General features: G+C 45.8%; 1 protein-coding gene across 1 annotated transcript in view; it reads left to right on the forward strand.

Annotated features, from left to right (window-relative positions):
- Slc24a3 (solute carrier family 24 member 3) overlaps window positions 1-19,358 on the forward strand; it is a 489,152-nt gene that overhangs the window by 443,873 nt on the left and 25,921 nt on the right. Inside the window, exons 9-13 of the mRNA XM_037205267.1 lie at window positions 757-810; window positions 5,823-5,956; window positions 8,040-8,200; window positions 9,170-9,440; window positions 16,672-16,838. Of these exons, the coding sequence (XP_037061162.1) occupies window positions 757-810; window positions 5,823-5,956; window positions 8,040-8,200; window positions 9,170-9,440; window positions 16,672-16,838 (787 nt within the window). The remainder of the gene's footprint in view (window positions 1-756; window positions 811-5,822; window positions 5,957-8,039; window positions 8,201-9,169; window positions 9,441-16,671; window positions 16,839-19,358) is intronic.

The following is a 19,358-nucleotide window of genomic DNA, read 5'->3' on the forward strand; positions in this document are numbered from 1 at the left end:
AAAAGATTCCCATTCTAAGAGGCAAGGACATTCCCCTTCCTTTCTCGTGATTGTCTCACCTCTTCCCCATTTTTGCTTTGGTTTGGGTTTTCTATTTTTATGTTTTTTGGGTGCAAGGTCTACTCTGTAGCCTAAGCTGACCTAGAACTCACTATGTAGTGCACTTTCCTGGATTGTAGGCACAAGCCACTGTCCACCATGCCCAGCTCTCTCTGTCACTCAGTCTTACTCTCCCTAGCACCTTCCCACCCAAGAAGGTTCTGGATCTCTGTCCTGCTCTCCTTGACACTATACATGACTCTCTCCTTAACTCTGCTTATCTCTCTGTCTCTTTCTTCTTCCTGTCTCTTTCTGGCCACACCCTTCTGCATCCAACCCCTCCCCAGTTCACACCACTGCCACTATCCAGTGCCCGATCGGTTCCTCTGCTGTGTCTGCTCTTAGTGACTAGATCTGGGTAACCTCAGTGAGTAATTAAACCACAGATTTATGCAAACACTTGTATGCTTAAGGGCCTGTCACTTTTCCATAGCATTCTTTGTGGTAAAAAAAAAAAAAAAAAAAAATAGCAGAGAGGTGTCTTCCCTTCAGGTGAGAAGAAAAGATCTATGCAACATAAAATACTTGCATAGACTAGGAATGCATGTAACTGGTCTAACTTGCCATCCTGGCCATTGACATCAGATGCCTCCAGCACAGACTGACATGGCTTAGCTGCTGGGCTTGCCTTCTCTAACTCTTCTTTGTCCTGTGCAGGTGGGAATCTCTAGTCCTTGTGCTGATGTACCTCATCTACATCATCATCATGAAGTAAGTAAAACACTTGTCGTGTTGTGTAAGGATATAGAAAGAGGAGTCGGGGGAGGCCTGACTTGTCATCAGTGTCCACCACCACACACTCAGTGACTGTCGGGAGGAGTCATTTTGGTTAGGAATCATAAAATTGACCCTTCAACTCATATTTGATGACAAAATCAATACTTCCATATTTCATTCAAGAACCCTCTAGAACCCATCTCTCTCTTTAGGATCTGACAGCTGTGCTTTTAGCTTTTATTAGAATGAAGGTAAAACCCAACAAGTTGTACTGGGTGCGGGAAGATGGAATGAGAGCTAGCTAAGGGCCTGAAACCATATAGACTTCCATTACTCCAGATGCATCAGTCATCTGTTGCCATGTAACAAGTTATCCCCGAACTTAATGGCATAAAAACCACAAATATGTATTATCTGAAAATTAGAAATCCCAGAGTGGCTTCACTGGGAGGAGCCTGACTCAGAGTCTCTCATGAGATTCCAGGTTGGACATTGACTAGGGCTGAAGACATGAAGTTGACTGAGGCTGGTTGACTCTTCCTTGGAGATGGCCCACTCACATGGCTGGGAAGCTGATGCAGGCGATTGGCTGAAGGACTCAGTTCCTCACTACATGACTGCCTGAGTGGCTCCCTATAGAGCTAGTGATTCCAAAGAGTGAGGCAGAGAGCAGGGTATCCTTCTTTCTCTAATCCCTGTGCAGACATGCACATCATCACTCTGCCATGTCCTATTTATAAGACTTGAGTCACTGAGGGCAGCTCTTGCTCAGGACTGTACTTCAGCTATGGAAGAATAGAGAAGCCAATAATTTCCCATGTTCTCTCCTCTCCTGGAGGTCAAGGCAGCTTACTTTTTTTCAAATTCAATCAAGAGTGATAGTCCTTCTTGCTGTTCTCTAAGTAAAATGAAATCGCATTTTTTTTTAACTTGCTGCTTCAGGTCATCATGTGGTGTTGCTGAGATGAGAAGCTTGTAAATAGAGCAGAGCTGTAGATCCCATCCCCCTGGAGTGGTCTCTAACTTGGCCGTCCCCTCCACTTCCCCAGCAGAGGTAACCACCTCTAGGGGAAGGAAACTAGAAAACTCTCAGCACTTGTCAGTTTGGATATGCCAGACAGCAGTCTAGAATGGACACAGTATTTTGTTTGTTTGGTTTGGTTTGGTTTGGTTTTCGAGACAGGGTTTCTCTGTGTAGCTTTGCGCCTTTCCTGGAACTCACTTGGTAGCCCAGGCTGGCCTCGAACTCACAAAGATCCGCCTGCCTCTGCCTCCTGAGTGCTGGGATTAAAGGCGTGCGCCACCACCGCCCGGCCACAGTATTTTTTTTATGAGATGTAGGAAAGAGGTCATTTGCACCACCAGAACTTGAGAGACCAGCTAGGAGAAATTAACCAGTTTGAACAAAACCAAGCATCACATGAGCATCAAAATCAGGTGCTGGCCTGACTGGTGTCCAGGGTGTCCGGTAAGTGGCTCACTGCCTGTCTATTCAATATTGTGTCCAGCATTTACTGGAGGAGCTGTCCAGAAGTCAGATCTGGATCTTCTCATCAGGCTTGACATTTCTAGAGTAGGACCCCCATATCCTGGCTTGGAATTGCTACAAAGAAACAGATGAGGGAGCTAGAAGTCACAAACCATGTAACTAATCCCCCAATTCCCCAGTAAGACTATAGCTGACCCAAAAGTCTTTCCAAAGCTTATGGCCTCCAAAGAGGAACAGCCATCTTACTTTTCCTGGCTTCAAATGACAAAACTGTCTGGAGTCAGTGCCACATGGGGATGTCTTCAATGATTCTCACTGCTTCCTTCCACAATCTCTAATTATTTCACCTTCTTTAAAAACTGTTTTGGAAGCTCTAAGTTTGGGTTCCTAGGGTCAAGAATTCTCTTCTTTTCGAGAAGCTGATCCTGAAGATGATCCATGTAGTATCTCTTCTGTGCTGAGCATTTGGGTTCTCCAATACTGGTTTTGACGGTTGCGTGTACCATCATGAATTTAATGGAGGCTTTGCAAAATGAGGTGGTCTTTAAACACAGATGGGATCTAAAAGAAAGGGGAGTAGAGGAATTTTGTTAGCAGGCTTTCTACAGCCACTACAGCCTTTGACCTGGTCACCATAAAGCCCACAAGAAGCCAACGTCTACCCCAAGTCACACCACATAGAGCAGCTAGGGTGGTTCGTTTCTGCTGAGGCCTCAGCTTTCCCACCATTCCAGATGTTCAAACCAGCAGGACACAAATAAAACGGCGAATAACAGCTCCTGCTCTCACAGAATTCTCTGCATAATTCCATCCCAAGTTCTAAATTGAAATCTCTGCTCTTTAGCCGTCCCTCTCTGCAATCAGAGGCTCTGATCATTGGGTTTTATAAAATCTGATTTATAAAATTGCATGCTTCACAATAAAATAGCCTCAGGGTGCAAGCACAAAATTTAAAACATTCAATTAAAAATATAAAACAGAGCCACAGCCATGGGAGGAGGGAAAAAAAAAAAACACACAACAGCATATATTAGACTCTTCAGCTGCCTCCTGAGTAGATAGCTTTCAAATGACTTTAAACATTCTGCTTGAAAATTCAAAAGCCATTTTTGACTGGCCAGATAGGTAGAAACGTTCCAGGCTACATGGCACATGCAGCTTTGGCAAAGGCCGACCTTTATTGAGCCTGGTCACTTCTCTGGGATGAATTTTGTAGGTGAGGCCATACAGTCTTGTGGGTAAGAGTTAAGCGCTTCCCATTCATCCCTAGGAGCAGCTCTTACCAGCCACTGAGTAGCCTTGGGAATGTGGCTAAATTATTCAGTCATTTTAATCTTGGTTTCCTCCTCTGCAAAATAAAATGAATAATAGTTTCTACTTCAGTAGGTTCTTTATCAGGACAGAATGTAACCAGTTAGTTATCAGTGTAATATCTGGTTTTAAGAAAGCCATCACTGAATGCTAAATTTTTTAAAAGCCTTCATTGCATGGTGCTGTTATCCTACTATTAAAACACCAAAAACACTAATAAGATATTATCCTGTGAGAGCAAACCCTTGTGCAAGTTGATATCTTTGTGGGAAAAATAGTTTCTGACTTAAGAAGGGCAAACACTGCTTCTGGCTAGATGTGGTGGAGTTGGTTTTAATTCCAGCACTTCTGAAGCAGGAGGGTTGCAAGCCCAGAGTAGTGTGCTCTACATAGAACATTCCAGATTACCCTCAGAATATACAGTGAGACCTTGAAAAAAAGCCACTGCTTGTCTCCCTGTCATAGGGAAAGGAAGTCATACTGAACCTAGAAAGCCTTTCTATTAGGTGAATGTTGAATATAAGCAAAAGTCGGCAGAATGACAAGCCCCACGTGTTCACCTTCGGCCCCCAAGCCATCAGCCCAACTTTGCTCCACGTGGCTCTGTTTTCCTCCCTCCATATCATTTTGAAGTCCCTTGGTTCATCCATGAATATTTCTGCATGTGTTTCTTAAAGGACTTACCTTTATGCTAGCCACAATTATTATTGTACCTAAAACGAATGCTAATTCCTCAATATCCCAAATGCTCACTCAGTATTTCAACTTCCATAAATGTCAATCCGTCCTGTTTCTCAGTTTTCTTTGGGTCTCATAACTATCATAAATGTTCTTCAAGTCAGAATCCAAATGAATGATGTTCAAAATTATTATCCTTGGGAGCAGCATGCTTTGGAGCACTCTCTGCCTATAACCACTCCCCTGGGCTCTGTGTGTGTGCGCACGCGTGTGCATGTGCGTGTGCATGTGTGTTTGTCCTTGCAATTTTTTCTTAGGCAGAGTTTAGTTGTTAGCCTGCAGAGCTACCCATGGTTTGGAAATTGTTGCTGCATTCCAATACCATGACATAGCAAAGCCAGTTCCTTTGCTCTCTGTGTATCCTGTATGCCCACATTTGATTTGAGTCAGGCTGAACTGTGTCGACATGAGTTATACCATCAGGAGGCATGTCTAGTCACCTTTCCCTCTGTGGTGGTGGCAGCCATTGATGCTTGACATCTGGAGCTGTTATTTCACAAAGGTTACAATGTAGTGGCATTCTGATTCTATCCCACTTAGGAATCCCGAGAATCTAGGATTGTCTGTCTAGGTCCCTTTTCAGAGCCTCCATCCATCACTTTTGATTGGTTCCCTGTTTTCCCTTGTGCCAAAAAGGAACAGTCACAGGCTTCAAAGAATTCAGGAAGGGATTCATGGGAGAGGAGGTTCAAACACAGAGCATCCTCACCCGTTCCCACCACACCACACCCTATCTCTACCAGGTAGTTATGAAGTTCCCACAGTTAATGCCCCGACAGAAGCACTGACTGAAAAGCTGGGCACAAGAATACAGCAGGAGGAGACTACAAGGGGCCTCCTGTCTTGGAGCAAAAGGAATGAGGAACAGAATGAAGCAGGCTTCTAGCCAGCCTGAGTCCCAGTGGGAGGCTAGAAGTCAAGCTGGGTGGAGGTGCAGCTTCCGTAGGTAATATCATAGCCAATGAGCATCAAGATCTTTGAGTGAGAGAAAGTGCAATAGTGGCCCAAGGTGCTCTGGAATCCCTGTCCCTGCCTTGGCCCTTGGGATTTTGAGAATTCCTCTGGGAAACTTCAGAGGAAAGGGACCAGAACGTTTCCAAGCCATTCTAGGAACCTTCAAATACTGCTTCCCTTCAATGCTAGTCTATCTGAGCATGTCAAATGCACTGCTTTGTGTTTTGCCTCACCATCACTCCAGAGCACTGGAGCCCAGAACGTTATCATAAAAACTGGACCTGAAGCGAGGGCGCACAGTAACAGCGATGCTAGAAAAAAAAAAAAAAAAAAAAAAAAAAATCTCTGACTGGGAGAAATCAAAGTCGGTCTAGATAACCAGGCAGCTGTAGCATGCAGACTGGGAGGTTCAGGCATGGGGCCTCACCAGCTCTATCCAGATGGGAAGATGCTGTGGAGTCAGTAAAAGGAGAGCACAGGCACTGATAGATTCCCTCCGCTTATGCTTGCCCAGATACAACGCGTGCATACATCAGTGCTTCGAAAGGAGGACGAAGGGTGCTGGGAACATGGTCAATGGATTGGCCAACAATGCAGAAATCGATGACAGCAGCAACTGTGACGCAACTGTGGTGCTCCTTAAGAAAGGTAAAAAGCAGATCCTGAGTCCAGGATGGATGCTGCGGTGTGTCTGTCTGCCGAGCATACATCAACAGCCAGGCATTCCAATTGGCCCTGAGAAAACAGAGAAGAGCCTGCTCTCCTGCCATGCCTGGGTCCATTCAAATTCCCAGGGAACCCGTTCTATGAAGGTTCTATGGGAACACGGGCCAGCAGAACCAGGAGAGAAGACCATGGATTTTGAGGCAGTGGATTAAGGGTGTGTGACCATGAAAAGTTCCTTAACCTCGCTGAGCCTGAGAGATGGACACCATTTCTGTAATGAGTAGGTCAGTTAAATATGCAGAAAGGCTTAACACAATGCTTCATAGTGACAGGCATTGCTAATCATTATCACATATATCCAAATTCTCTTTCAGACTACATTAACTCAGGTTAATGTAGCTACAGAAGCAGAGAAAAAAACTACCTTTGTTTTCAAAGTAATTTTTCTACTTGACAGGCTCTTACGAAACTGTCTTTATGCTAGGAGAAGCAACATGGTACTCTCTGATAAATACCATGTAATTTTGCCATGAATGTATTTCATTTTTCATTTAACTTTTTAATTTTCTCTTTGAAATGTGTCTCATATGATCACTATGAAGGGAAACAACAATGAATAAATTAGAAACTTTACAGGTTATTTTCAACTATATCTCTAACTTTAGACTCTTGATAATTTATTGTATTTTGAAATTAGATATTTGACATACTTTTCTGAAGGACTATGTGGATGTTTAATGGAAGACTTGGATGTTATTTAGTACCATTCCACATGAGGATTTTCTTTAGTTTCTCTCTTCTGAGTACTTTATAACCATCAAAGGAACTCTTGGGAGAAGCTAAATAATATTAATGCTGGGCCTGGGGAGATGGCTTGGTGGACAAAGTGTTTGCCACAGTGTGAGGACCTGAGTTTGGTTCCCCAGCACACACACACACACACACACACACACACACACACACACACACAGTATGCATCTGTAACACCGGTGCTGGAGGATGCAGACAAGAAGATCTGGGGGCCTATTGGCCTGCTAGTCTAGCTGAAACTCCAAGCTCCAGATTCAGCAAGAGGTCCTCTCTAAAAACAGAAAGTGCAAAGGGAATCGAGGAAAACGTCCTGACATCAACCCCTGGCCTCCACACCCACATGGGCAAGTGAATCCACACATGCACACACTACACCCACACAAGCACACATAGCAGGGAGGGTTAATGATGATGACATGACAGATCATTTCATGGTTTCATGGCCTGGAAATTAGGAATGAGACCTGGTAGAAGCTACAGGCATGTACCTATGAGTGATGGGTGTGCAGTGTTCTTCCAAAGAGAGAGAACTCAGGCGTGAATGGACTGTTTCATGTTGTACAAGGCTTGTCTGAAGTCTTCTCCCGAACACTGGTCCTCTGCGTGTGGATAGCTCACCCCTTGTCCACTCTGCTCGTGGGATGCATACAGGAGTGTGTACATATCCACACAATGACCTCCACCTGGAACATAAGTCAGCTCTACAGCATTTACCAGCGCATCTGGGTTACCATGCATGGGCATGATGGGTTACCAAAGGTTATTGGGGCCTTTTCTGTGACCCAGATCTCCGTGGTGGGAAAATAACCCTTTGGTGACTCTTACTCTGTTCATTCTTGCCACATTGATGAGTGGTGTTTCAATAGTCTCAAGTCATTTTGAATGAATTATTAAATATGACCCATGATTTAAATATGACCCCTAATTTTGATCATTGTAATCTTCAATAGATAGAAGGAAGGAAAAAATGAAAAAGGGAGGAAGAGGATGATGGGAAAGGAGGAGAGGAGAGTGATGAGAAAGGAAGGAAAAGAGGGAGGGAGAGGGAGAGAAGAAAGGGGAAAGGAGGTAAGTGGATGGATGGATGGATGGATGGATGGATGGATGGATGGATGGACGGACCAATAGACAGATGCATGAACAGGTTCAAAGATGTGAAAGAGTAGGATAGGAAAGAAGTAAAGGGAAGAGGAATGGATGAATGCCTCTCTCCTGAGCTCCATGCTATTGTATTTTCTCTTTCACATTTCCCTAGCCAATTTCCACCGCAAAGCGTCAGTGATCATGGTGGATGAGCTGCTGTCCGCCTACCCACACCAGCTCTCTTTCTCTGAGGCTGGCCTTCGAATTATGATCACAAGCCACTTTCCTCCCAAGACCCGGCTCTCCATGGCCAGTCGCATGTTGATCAATGAGGTATCTGGAAAAGCACAGTGAAGAAAGGGAAGGGAAAGAAAGGGGAAGGGAGGGGAGGGGAGGGGGATGGGAGGGAAGGGGAGAGGGAGGGCAGGGGAGAGGGAAGAAGGGGGAGGGGGACAGTGCTTTCTGATTTAAAAGATGCAGTACCTGACTGAGAGTTTAACAGAAGCCTATCCCTCAGCCCCTTCCCAGCATTTTGAGCACTGAACCATCTGTACCCCAGTCCTCTCCCCATCCTCACTGTATTGAGGGACACAGCCTAGTCCCCTCTACTTACTTTTTTTTTTTTTTCAAAAAAAATTTTTTGAAACAGGATCTCACGTAGCCCCGACTGGCCTCAAACCCACTATGTAGCCAAGGAGTATCTTGAACTTGTGAGTGCTGGGTCTACAGGCGTGTGCTATCACTCTCAGTCTATGGAGTACTAGGGATTATATCCAGCGTCTCATGTTTGCTAGACAAATCCTCTACCAGCTAAGCTATATCCCCAGCCAGGACCTGTTTTCTTCCATTTAAATAAACCTCCATCTTGTAAACTTGTATCAAAGTTGCTAAGTAAAAGTTACCATAGTTTAAAACAAGCCAGAGTCCCTGGCCTTTGCCCTTCCCTGGAGTGGCAACCTCGCAAACACGCTAGTCTAAGCACAGTGCTGTAGCTTCTTGAATATAGAAAAGGGCTTCCCATAGTCTGGAGAAGAAAGATAATGTCACCGGGCATAGATGTCAAAGAACTCACACCCCAGATGTAGATATTTTCCCAAAGGGAATTTCAAAGTTCCAGTGGGTCGTAAAAGGTTAATTCTCCCTCCCAAAGGGAAAGTGTGTGAATCTGTTATTGCTTTGAGGAAGTTCTTAACACTTGGCTCCGGAGTCTTCTGGATGCACTCTGGTCGCCGCTAGGGAAGACCTACCTGCCCATGTTTTCCATCCCTCTGACTGCAGTGACAGGTCACTTTCTATTTTCAGAGACAAAGACTGATAAACAGCAGGGCTTATGCCAATGGGGAATCTGAAGTGGCCATCAAAATCCCAATTAAGCACACTGTGGAGAATGGAACAGGACCCAGCAGTGCCCCAGACAGGGGTGTGAATGGGACCCGGAGGGATGACATCATTGCTGAGGCTGATAATGAGACAGAGAATGAGAACGAAGACAATGAGAACAACGAGAATGATGAGGAGGAAGAGGAGGATGACGATGACGATGAAGGACCCTACACGCCGTTCGACCCCCCCTGTAAGAGGTCCTTGATCTGGCCTTGGGAAGGGAGATATCTGGGGATGCTTGGGTAGATGTCTTCACTTGGCTTTTTACTCTTCACTTCCAAAAGAGTCTCTTGATAAGCAGAAACATATTTGTACGAAGTGTCTGCAGTGGGTGGGGCTCTGTTGTGAAAGGTCCAAAGATGAGGGCATGTGAGTATGGGAGCCTGTGGAAGTCCAGCTCCAACCTGCTCCCACCTGTCAAAGGGTTCTTGAGTGGAGAAGAGAGGAATGAAGAAATGATAGGAAGATAGAAGGAGACGATAAGAAAGACAGAGACACAGGATAGCTTTGGGAGGACTCTGAGTCAATACCCAGCCACCCATAGCTTTATTCAAAAGAGTTTTTTATAATATGCCAAGGGGAGAGGCAAAAGACCTCCCCCTTGCAAGATCAAAGCATACCGTACAGCCAAGTATAGACCCTTCCAAACACCTGGTAAACACGCCTATGGCAAAATCATCTCATTATGCAGCCCTGCTAAGTAAAGCAAGCTCAGATTCTTGGACTTTGAGTAAGTTCTCACTAGGAAGCCTCTGTGGCTACCACAAGTGGGCAGGGGTTGAAATGAGAGCACTTTCAGCAAATGCATTTTGTGGATGAAGGTCCTCTCTTAGCCTCTTAGCCATGCTGCAGGACATTTTGTTCTAAGGTAGAAATGCACGTGACTCATCTCAACAAGACAGTGTGGTGCCCACAGGCAGAGACACTTCACTGGTGTTTCATCCTGGCTGGAAACACCCTGCCCAAGATGGCTCTGGCGGATGCATCCCTGGTTCCTTTGTTCTCACTTCCTCCCCTTTCCCTCTACTCAGGACCCTGTATCTTCCACATCCTGCTCTCTGCAGAGCAGCATCCACAGGAGACACAGACTCATGTAAAAGCTAGTCCTTGGGGCCTTAGCCCATGACACTGGCCAGGGACTCTCCCTGGCATGTTGGAAGAGGAGAGGCAAGACATATAAAAGCTTTCAGGACCTTGGCTTGTAGGGCATGCCCTTCAATGTTCCCGTAACAGTGTCTCTCATCCCCACCCATTAGCAGAACATGAGGACCAAACCCAAAGAATTCTGTGTCCTTGGCTAGACCTTCAAGAAGTTTCCACCAGTTTCACAAAACCTGTATTGGTCCAGTTCCCATTCACAGTCATTCAGATATTAACTAGTGTGTGCGATTCCATGGGGCTGACTGAGCTTGCTTGAGGACTGCCTAAGCAAGTATTGTGTGATCGGCCTGAATGCCTATTTAGTAGTGATGGAGTCTAGAGTTCCCAGTCCTGGCTGTTTTCAGGTGCAAGGCTCGCTGTGCTTCTCCCTCTATCCAGGGGGAGGGGCGGGTAACAAGTCCAACTCCAAGCAGAACTGCTCCTGAGTCCCCGCCCCTTCCCTAAGACAGGAGTCTTGATGGGCACTTACCAACTCTAATAGAGAAATGCCGTCCAGATTCCTGTACACCTGCTAAAGTTAAATTATTAGTAGTTAGTAGACTGTCTCAATAGAAAAAAAGTATTGCCCCCCACCCCCACCAATCTGTAGTTTCACTTTCTGTAGCTTCACTCATTCGAGGTTAATTGTGGTCAGCCACAGCCACCATCCATGGTCTGAAAATATTAAATGGAAAATTATAGAAACAGTACATAGGTTTGAAATCAAGCTCAGTTCTGAAACCTCACACCATCTTGCTCTGTCCCACCTGAACCATTCTTCAGCAATTCATCCTGTATACACTACTCTGCCTGTTTCTTAGTAGTCACTAAGACTATCACATGCATATACATTTGTATTAAATAACTGTTTATCGATGCAAATGGAGTTTATGTATGCATTAAATACATATGCATTATATATATATACCTATGTATAGTGCATGTATCTACACACCTACACATAAGAATACATATATTCTTGAGTGAAGAAAATCTTACTACTTGGAGAAAGATATGTGAATGTAGGTAAACACCTTTCCATAAAATAACACACTGGAAGAAAATCCACCAAAATAAAGTTGTATTTTGTTAGATGGATTTTTTTTCTATTGTAAATGTGTGTTTTTGTTTTCTATGCAATCAAAACAAAAATGAATGTTTATTATAGGTCTAAAACATTGCACAGTTTCTTTTTCTCTCTGCCTGATCTAAGCATTCCTAAAAGCTTAGTCAGCAATAGAACTCCAAAGCAAGCCTTGGAAAGGACCCTGACACTTGTCACCCCGATTTTGCCTCCTGTCACTGGCTGACATCTGTGAAGCTGCGTCATCGCAAGCACATGGCCCCCACAAGAAAAAAAATGTGTGCTTTCTAATTCATGCTGTGACCTAGCCTGGCACAAAATGGCTTAGAGGGCACCCAACACATATGCTCTAAGTGAACAAATAAACATATCCCCTTGGGGCTCTATTTGGAGCAAATGGTGATAGAACAAAATCTAGAAATGTCCAGAAATTCTGCTGACTCGGGAGAAGAAACATCTGCCCTCCTACTCAGAACTAGACGTTAAAGCTAGCTAAAACGTGCACCTCCTCCTTTATTCCTCCTCTTCGAGTCATTTTCAAAGTCTTTTCTGGGTTGCTTGCTTTGCTCAAGGAATTGAATCTGCTGTCTTGTGTGGAAAGTCATATTTCAGACGCTGCTGTCTGTATTTCTACCTTTAGGGTTGGTGTTACTAAGGAATAAGAATGTACAGTGTGACTGTATGGCTTCATGTCTTTAGAGCCAAAGCAAAACAGCTGAGCAGGGCCTTGGGCCTTGGTGATACCCGCTCACACTGTGTGCAGCTTTCTCTAATCAATCCCATGCTCCCCGCTCTCTGGGTGCCATGTCATGACCTCATCTTCCTTCTCATTTTTAGTTTCTGAGGAATAGTAGAGATCCAAGTTGAGGTCATTTCTTGTCCTATTCACTTGTTTCTTTGTAACCCTTGATTGGGGGTTCATTTTAAATCGATCTCATCGATTTCTTTCTCTGTCTCTGTGGCGACCTTCCCAGATGTAATGCCAGCAAAGGGATTCCCCCAGAGCTCCAGCTAGGTAAAGCCTTGGTGTCCAACTGAAGGACTCACATGGGACCCAAAGATCTGGCCTTATTCTGAATCCTGCGGCACTCCAAGCCCATCACAAAACAACCTGCAGAGCCGTCATCTTCTTGATGAGCAATCTAGCTGGGCTCTCGGGTCTCGTTGTCCCCTTGACCTTCCCCAAGTTAAATCTAACGAGATGAGTACACCCAATCAGAAGAGACCCTCATTTTTAATACGACTTTTTCTTCACTGGCAGACTATGTTTTTTTGACATTTCTGGTTATACTATAAATCATTATATTGTTGTTAATATTTTACTACTAGTATCATTAATACTTTTTAGCTTCCTTGAGGCAGAAGAATGCTTAGGGTGTCTGAAGAGTGGGTGGATGGTGTCAGAGCAGGGAAAATGGGAGGCAGCATCAAATTAGGCAAAGCTTCATTGGTCATGATATGGAGGTGTGGTGTAAAGATGGTAGACAGCAGGGGAATTTTCTAAACCAGGTTTCTTCTTAAAATTCTCTCCCTTGGCCTACAAGTAGCAAACAGATGGAGCTAAGGTAGGCACTGCTGTGGGAGTCCCTTTAGGAAGCCAGGCCACCTTGCAGGGAGTTGATGTGGACGAAATGGCCTGGGCAGGTGTCAAGTTCAGGCCTAAGAATGAAAGAAGGGGAAGAATCAAGAATGACTTATGCATTTTGACTAGAGCAACCTACAACGTTGCCAACAACTTAGCCCTGTCCTAATGTTGCCAGTCAGCCGGCTGGGGTCCTTTTGCTCTTCCTGGCTAGGAATCATGGCTAGGCCTGGAGAAGATTTTCCCCTGCTAGTCCTTGACACTTTTGTATCTCTTTAGTGCTTGCAGCAGCAACCAGCAGCACTAGGCAGGTGGAAGCCGTTGCAGGGAGCGCCCTCTAGTGTTGCAAGTCTCATGCAGGCCTCAGTATTAGTGATTTCTCAGCATCCAGAGTTACAGTTCTCCGGCCTGGTTGTCTGAGACTCTTGGCCCGAAGGGCTTGACAGATCACTCTTCTGCCCCCAGGGCCTTGGGTTTCTCTTCTCTGGCTCTTTCCATCTTCTTTTTATCCTTCATCAGGCTCAGTCCTATGTTCTCTCTATTTCTACTGTGCACCATGTTCCTTGTTCTTTCCAAAGCTCCAGCTGCCTCTTCTTTAGCTGTTAAGAAGCCTCTTGCCTTACCGCCTTTGCCTGCTGACGGCTCCACTGTCAGCGATCACACCACTGGTGCTCGTTGTCTCTGCCACTTCCTGTTACCAGCTCAGTTCACACTACTGAGTGTAGGCAAGAAAAGAGCCCTTGAGAGAAGCCTTTCCTTGAGCTTGATGTTAAAATAGCAGGGGAGGACAGCAGTGTTTGCTCTAATCACAGCCTGCCTCACATGCAGATGAAGGTACTTGCACCAACCATGGCCCAACTTGCATGCAATTAGAAGGGTTCATGTTTGTGCCAGTCACAGCAGCCCCTTTTGCTAGATCTGCAGATTATGTGCTCACCTTCTGGCCTGGGCAGAAATGTCTACATTATCGTCTCATGTTCAGGAGGCTTATAATAGCACAATGTCTGTGCAAACTATTTGAAAGAGCCCTATCGCAGCTGTATCTTCAGGAGCTGCAGCAATTAGCTGTGACCATTGTGTGGTTTCCTCAAGGTGTCTGGTTGTCTGAATAACTGAAGCTACCGGCCATAAGGTCTCAAGGCAGCCAGAACAGCACAGAGAGACCAGGAGCTGCTAGTTGACAGGTGGACTTGCCCCCTCCCCTCCCTGTATTTGCTTATGTACAGGAACATGAACCCTGAAGGACAACTTACAATAAGAGTTTCATGGACACGAAGAGTGATTTTAACAGATATTTAACAATGTTTAAGACTTGCCTGGTGCCCCCAGGGAAAAGTGAGACCCTCATCTGTCTCACTAATATCTCGTCTGTAATCCTCCCAAGAACTCTGTGAGCTCAGTGTTATTGGATCCACACTTTACAAATAATAAAAGTAAGATTTGGTGACTTGGAGTAACTGTTCTAGTTTGGTTTCTATTGCTGTGATAAAATGCTAATCGAAACCAACTTGAGGAGGAACGGGTTTATTTGGCTTACGTGTCCCAGTCAGAGTCCACCATTACAGGAAACAAAAGCAAGAACCCAAGCAGGACAAGAACCTAGAAGCAGAACTAAAGCAGAGGCCAGGGGAAAACAGTTCTTTGCCCCCTAGAGTAGGACTCTCTTTGGACTGCCAGCTCCCAAATAATGACATGGACATTTTTATTAATTATGAAAGCTTGGCCTTAGCTTAGGCTTGTTCTCAGCTAGCTCTTATAACTTAAATTAACAAATTTATATTATTCTATACTCTGCCACGTAGCTCTTTACCTCTTCTCAGTCCTTATGTCCAACTTCTGTGTGACTGGTTGGTGAATCCCCCATTTCAGATTCTTTTTCAGAATTCCTATCGCTATCCTGAAGTCCTGCCTACCTATTGGCTGTTTAGCTCTTTATTAAACCAATCAGAAGGTGCCTTAGGCAGGTGAGGTAAACAGAGACATCTTCACACAGTATACAAGAAGATTATCCCAACACCCCCCTCCCCATGGCCAGGACTACCTATCCAAGGGTGGCAATGCCCACAGTGTGCTGGACCCTCCCACATCAGTAATTAATCATGAAAGTACCCCACAAGAAAAGACTTGCCTGTAAGCTAATCTGAGAGAGGCATTTTCTCAGTTGAAGTTCCTGATTCTCACGTGACCCTACCGTGTGTCAAGTTGAAAACAGACAAGCAACCAACACAGAGATGCAACAACCTAACTCCTGGGGCAAGCTGCTGCTGGCAATGATAGGTACCTTTTCTATGTAGTTTAAAGAAAAAACAGTTCAGAAATTAGTAAGAGGTAATATGAAATAGACTGCACATTGGTTTGAGGAGATGAAATGAATTGTATTGAGCTCGTATTAAGTACTGTTCACAGTAAGGAGGTAAGAAATTACCTCTTTAACTCTGATGGGGATATGAGACTGTTGAATCATTTTGGAAAACTATTTTTAATTCCTTAGTAAAAAGGTAAACACTCACCTCACGACTTGGCAGCTTCACCCCAAATCTTCCGCTGGAACAAAGCCATGCTCTCCAGAAGACCCATACAAGGGGATTGATGGACACTGTCACTATTATGCTCTACAACCGGCCACCACCCAATGCCCAACCACAGGAGAATGGATAAGCAACACCAGAATATTCCAGGCAATTAAAAGGAATAAGCGAATGGCACTTTAATCAGTCTAAAAGCAAATACGTGGTATGCAAAAGGAACGGCCACTCAACGATGAATTCCTTTGAAGATGGGGATGACCAAGAGCTAATCTGTGGTGGTCAGAGTGAGGGTTGACTAGAAAGAGGCACAGAGAGCATCTGGAACATGGCAATGTTTTGTGTCTCAGTTGACATGGATACCACACGTGTGCGTATGTGTTTCTGCCCCCACCCCATAGGCTAATTAGAAGTTGAGTAGGACTGTAATGAAAACCAAAGGATTGGAGTTAATGTATTTGCCAAATCTGAGGTTATAAGGAATTCATGGCAGAATAGTCACCCTAACAAGCATTTCTGGGTGTTTGTGGTATGAAAGTACTCAGGTAACCCAGGATGGTAGACGCAGGCCTCCCTGGCAGATCCGACATCTTGGCCTTTTCCTTGTTAAATCTGCAAATGCTCATTTACAAACCCATTTCAACTCATGATGCAACACTAAGAACTTCCATTAGGTGGCGCTGTGTCGGCTGGCACCACAGTTTGGGACCGATTAGAACAGATGCCAACTGGTGGTCTTCCCAGCACCCCACACTGACACACCTACACACACACCTCCCTTTTGTGAGTACCTTCCTCATCTTTTCCCACCTGGCCCATTTCTCAGCGCCCCGCCCCCAGTATTATCTGGACTGACTCAGGTATTTACAGGAGCTAACCAGCAGGTGGGCCGTACATGACCTCTCTTTTTCTGTTTGGTTTTGTGTGTCCGGCTTGGGAGGTGGTGGACTACCATTTAAGCCTTTTATGAACAGAGATATATGGTAAGACTTAGTTCTGGGGGAAGCAGCCTGAAGGCTACCAGAGCAAAGAAATAAAGCTTTTTTTTTTTCCTTTTCTTTTCTTCTTTTTTGTTTGTTTCTCCCCGCAGCTGGCAAACTGGAAACCGTGAAATGGGCATTCACCTGGCCACTGAGTTTCGTCCTGTACTTCACTGTCCCCAATTGTAACAAACCCCACTGGGAGAAATGGTTTATGGTGACATTTGCTTCCTCTACACTGTGGATCGCAGCCTTCTCCTACATGATGGTGTGGATGGTGAGTGTGTAAGGGACCCTGTGCATTGCTGGGTCTCTTTAGAGCGGAAATGTATACTGAACCAGAGATGAAGAAGAGCTGGAGTTACACCTGGTAACGCTCTCAGCCAGTTATTGCTGCCGCAGGTTACATAACGCCCCCCACCTTTGCTCAGAGGGCTGAAATCACAAGCGTTCCTTCTGCTCACATAGCCATAGGCTGGCTTGGTTCAGTTACGCCATGTCTACCTCTGCAATTCTGCCGCTGCTCCAGGATGGCTAGCTTTGATTCAGGAGCGGGCTGGGGTCCCATATACTCTTTCGTTGACTCTTTCCTTGGGACTGGTGCTATCCCGGAAAGGGTAAAGTGGAAACATTAGGTGCTCTGGGGGTCCTCACTGGTGATCGATCTGCCTTCTTCTCCACACTCCAGTGGCCAAGTCCAGCATGCACGAGTGGGAGAAGTAATTCCCCAGGGGCTGTGGTGGGGTAAGAGCAGCAGAATCACGGGCGGAGGACATGTTGCATTAGGTGACTGCTCAAGGGTCTCTTCCAAGCTAAAATAATGACCCATTGACTGGGCTCGGTTGTGGGGCCTCAGGGGAGCTCTGCCCCAGGGTCATTTTTAGAAATGCAGACAGCTCATTTATATACTCCTTAACTGGGGAGCAAACCTAATCCACTAGAGGTGGAGTTGGGCAGAAATTAAAAGGCGTGACAAATTATGCAAATCCAAATTAACCTCACTTGGATGTTTGACAGAAGGGCAATATAAATTCGGGAGAATTCAACTTAAAGCTCAAAAAAAGAAAACCTCTGGAAAGATGATTTTGGCGGTAATAGCAAACTTGTAGAGCTGGCATGAGAAAGTCACAGTTACTCCTGGCCTCAACCTCACGGGCAAATGAAGTTTTAAAACGGAAAGTATTGTGGCCAGGGGCTTCTCACTCAGTGACTCAGACTCCCACAGCGTGTCCTCTTCAGTCCGGGTTTGGGAGATAGGATCGCTGTCCCTGACCTCAAGGTCTGAAGTTCACTATTCATGGAACCGACTAATCTGGATTCAGTTCCTGATAGTGAGTGACAACTTCAGGAAGCCAGGGGCTGGGCTGGCTTCCAGAGCCCATCAGTTCCCCAGAATCCCAGGCTGGACCACAGTATCCTAACAATGAAAGAGCAGTCCCCGCGGAGCCAGGCCACAGTCCTGCGGGACCCAAGGCCGGGTCAGGCTGCTGCAGCTTGGTTTACAACGGCTGAAAACAGCAACACAGAAAGATGTGTTTCAGGCTCCTCCTTTCCTCCCTGGAGACAGCCGTCAGAAGCCTGAGGCCACCGTGAGGTAAATGCGGCACTGAGTGGAAATGAGAGCTTTTTCTGGTTTGGATCTGAATGAATTGAACTCACATCCCCCAGCCTCTCACCACTGGCCTAGGAGTGCTTGTGAATGGACTCCCTGAGACACATGGTTCACATTTTCTCACGATGTCATAGAAAGTGTGAATGCCCCGGTGGCACCCTGAGATGGCCTAAGGTGTTGCGAGCCCGTTCCTTAAGCCCACATACAAAGGATTGGTCTCCTTTTCTACCTGCTCGGCAAAGAATCCTGGCTCTGCCGCCATCTTGCCAGATTCTCTGCTACTGTTTTCCCCTCTTGAAATCTGGGGGCAGCCGTGGACTCCTCTGGATCACTGAGCAATGCCTCCGGAGAGGGCAGCCCACCCTCTGCATTCCACCTCCCTGTAAACCGAGAAGCTACCTTGCAGGTGAGCCCACCTGCCTAACACAGAGCCCTCTCTGCCCCTTACCAGCTGCGTGGGACTGGGGCAGATGCCTCTCTGTTCTCAGTTTCCTCCTCTGAGGAACCGGAAGAGCAGAGCGCTCGGACCAGATGGTTGTGAGAGTGAGGAAAGTTAAAACTGAACATTTAGCCCAGTGCCTAAGTCCTAACAAGAAAGCAAGCAATGGTGGAGAAGTTCATGCTGACGATGAGAGCTACCCAGTGTTCTCTTGTTTCTTCCGTTGCTGTGATACACATCATGACCAAGAGCAACTTGGGGAGGAGAGGCTTATTTCGTGTTCCGTTTCCAAAGCATAGTTCATCTTTGGGGGAAGTCAGGAGGAAACTCACAGCAGGAGCTCAGAGGCAGGACCCCTGGAAGAATGCTGCTTACCGCCTTGCTCCCAAACCCACATTCACCTACTTATACATCCCTAGGCCAACCACTAGGGATGGTACTGCCCACTATGGACAGGACCGTCCTACATCAATTATCCATCAAGAAAATGGCCCCACATGCCAATCTGATGGAGGCAATTTTCTAGCTGAGATTCATCTTCCCAAGTGTGTCAAGTTGACAAGCAAAATCAGCTGTCACGCTGGCTTCAAGGAAGTAGGGGTGAGAAAAGCTAGATAGGACCTCCATGACAAGACCAGATGTGAAGCCAGCCACTTTCCAGGTCTTATCAATCGCATCACAGATCTGCGAGCATGCTGTTTACATTCCTAGCACAGCCTGGCAGCCTGGATCATTCAGGGCCATCT

This window comes from Peromyscus leucopus, chromosome 4 (assembly GCF_004664715.2).
Source record: "Peromyscus leucopus breed LL Stock chromosome 4, UCI_PerLeu_2.1, whole genome shotgun sequence".
Classification (NCBI taxonomy): Eukaryota; Metazoa; Chordata; class Mammalia; order Rodentia; family Cricetidae; genus Peromyscus; species Peromyscus leucopus.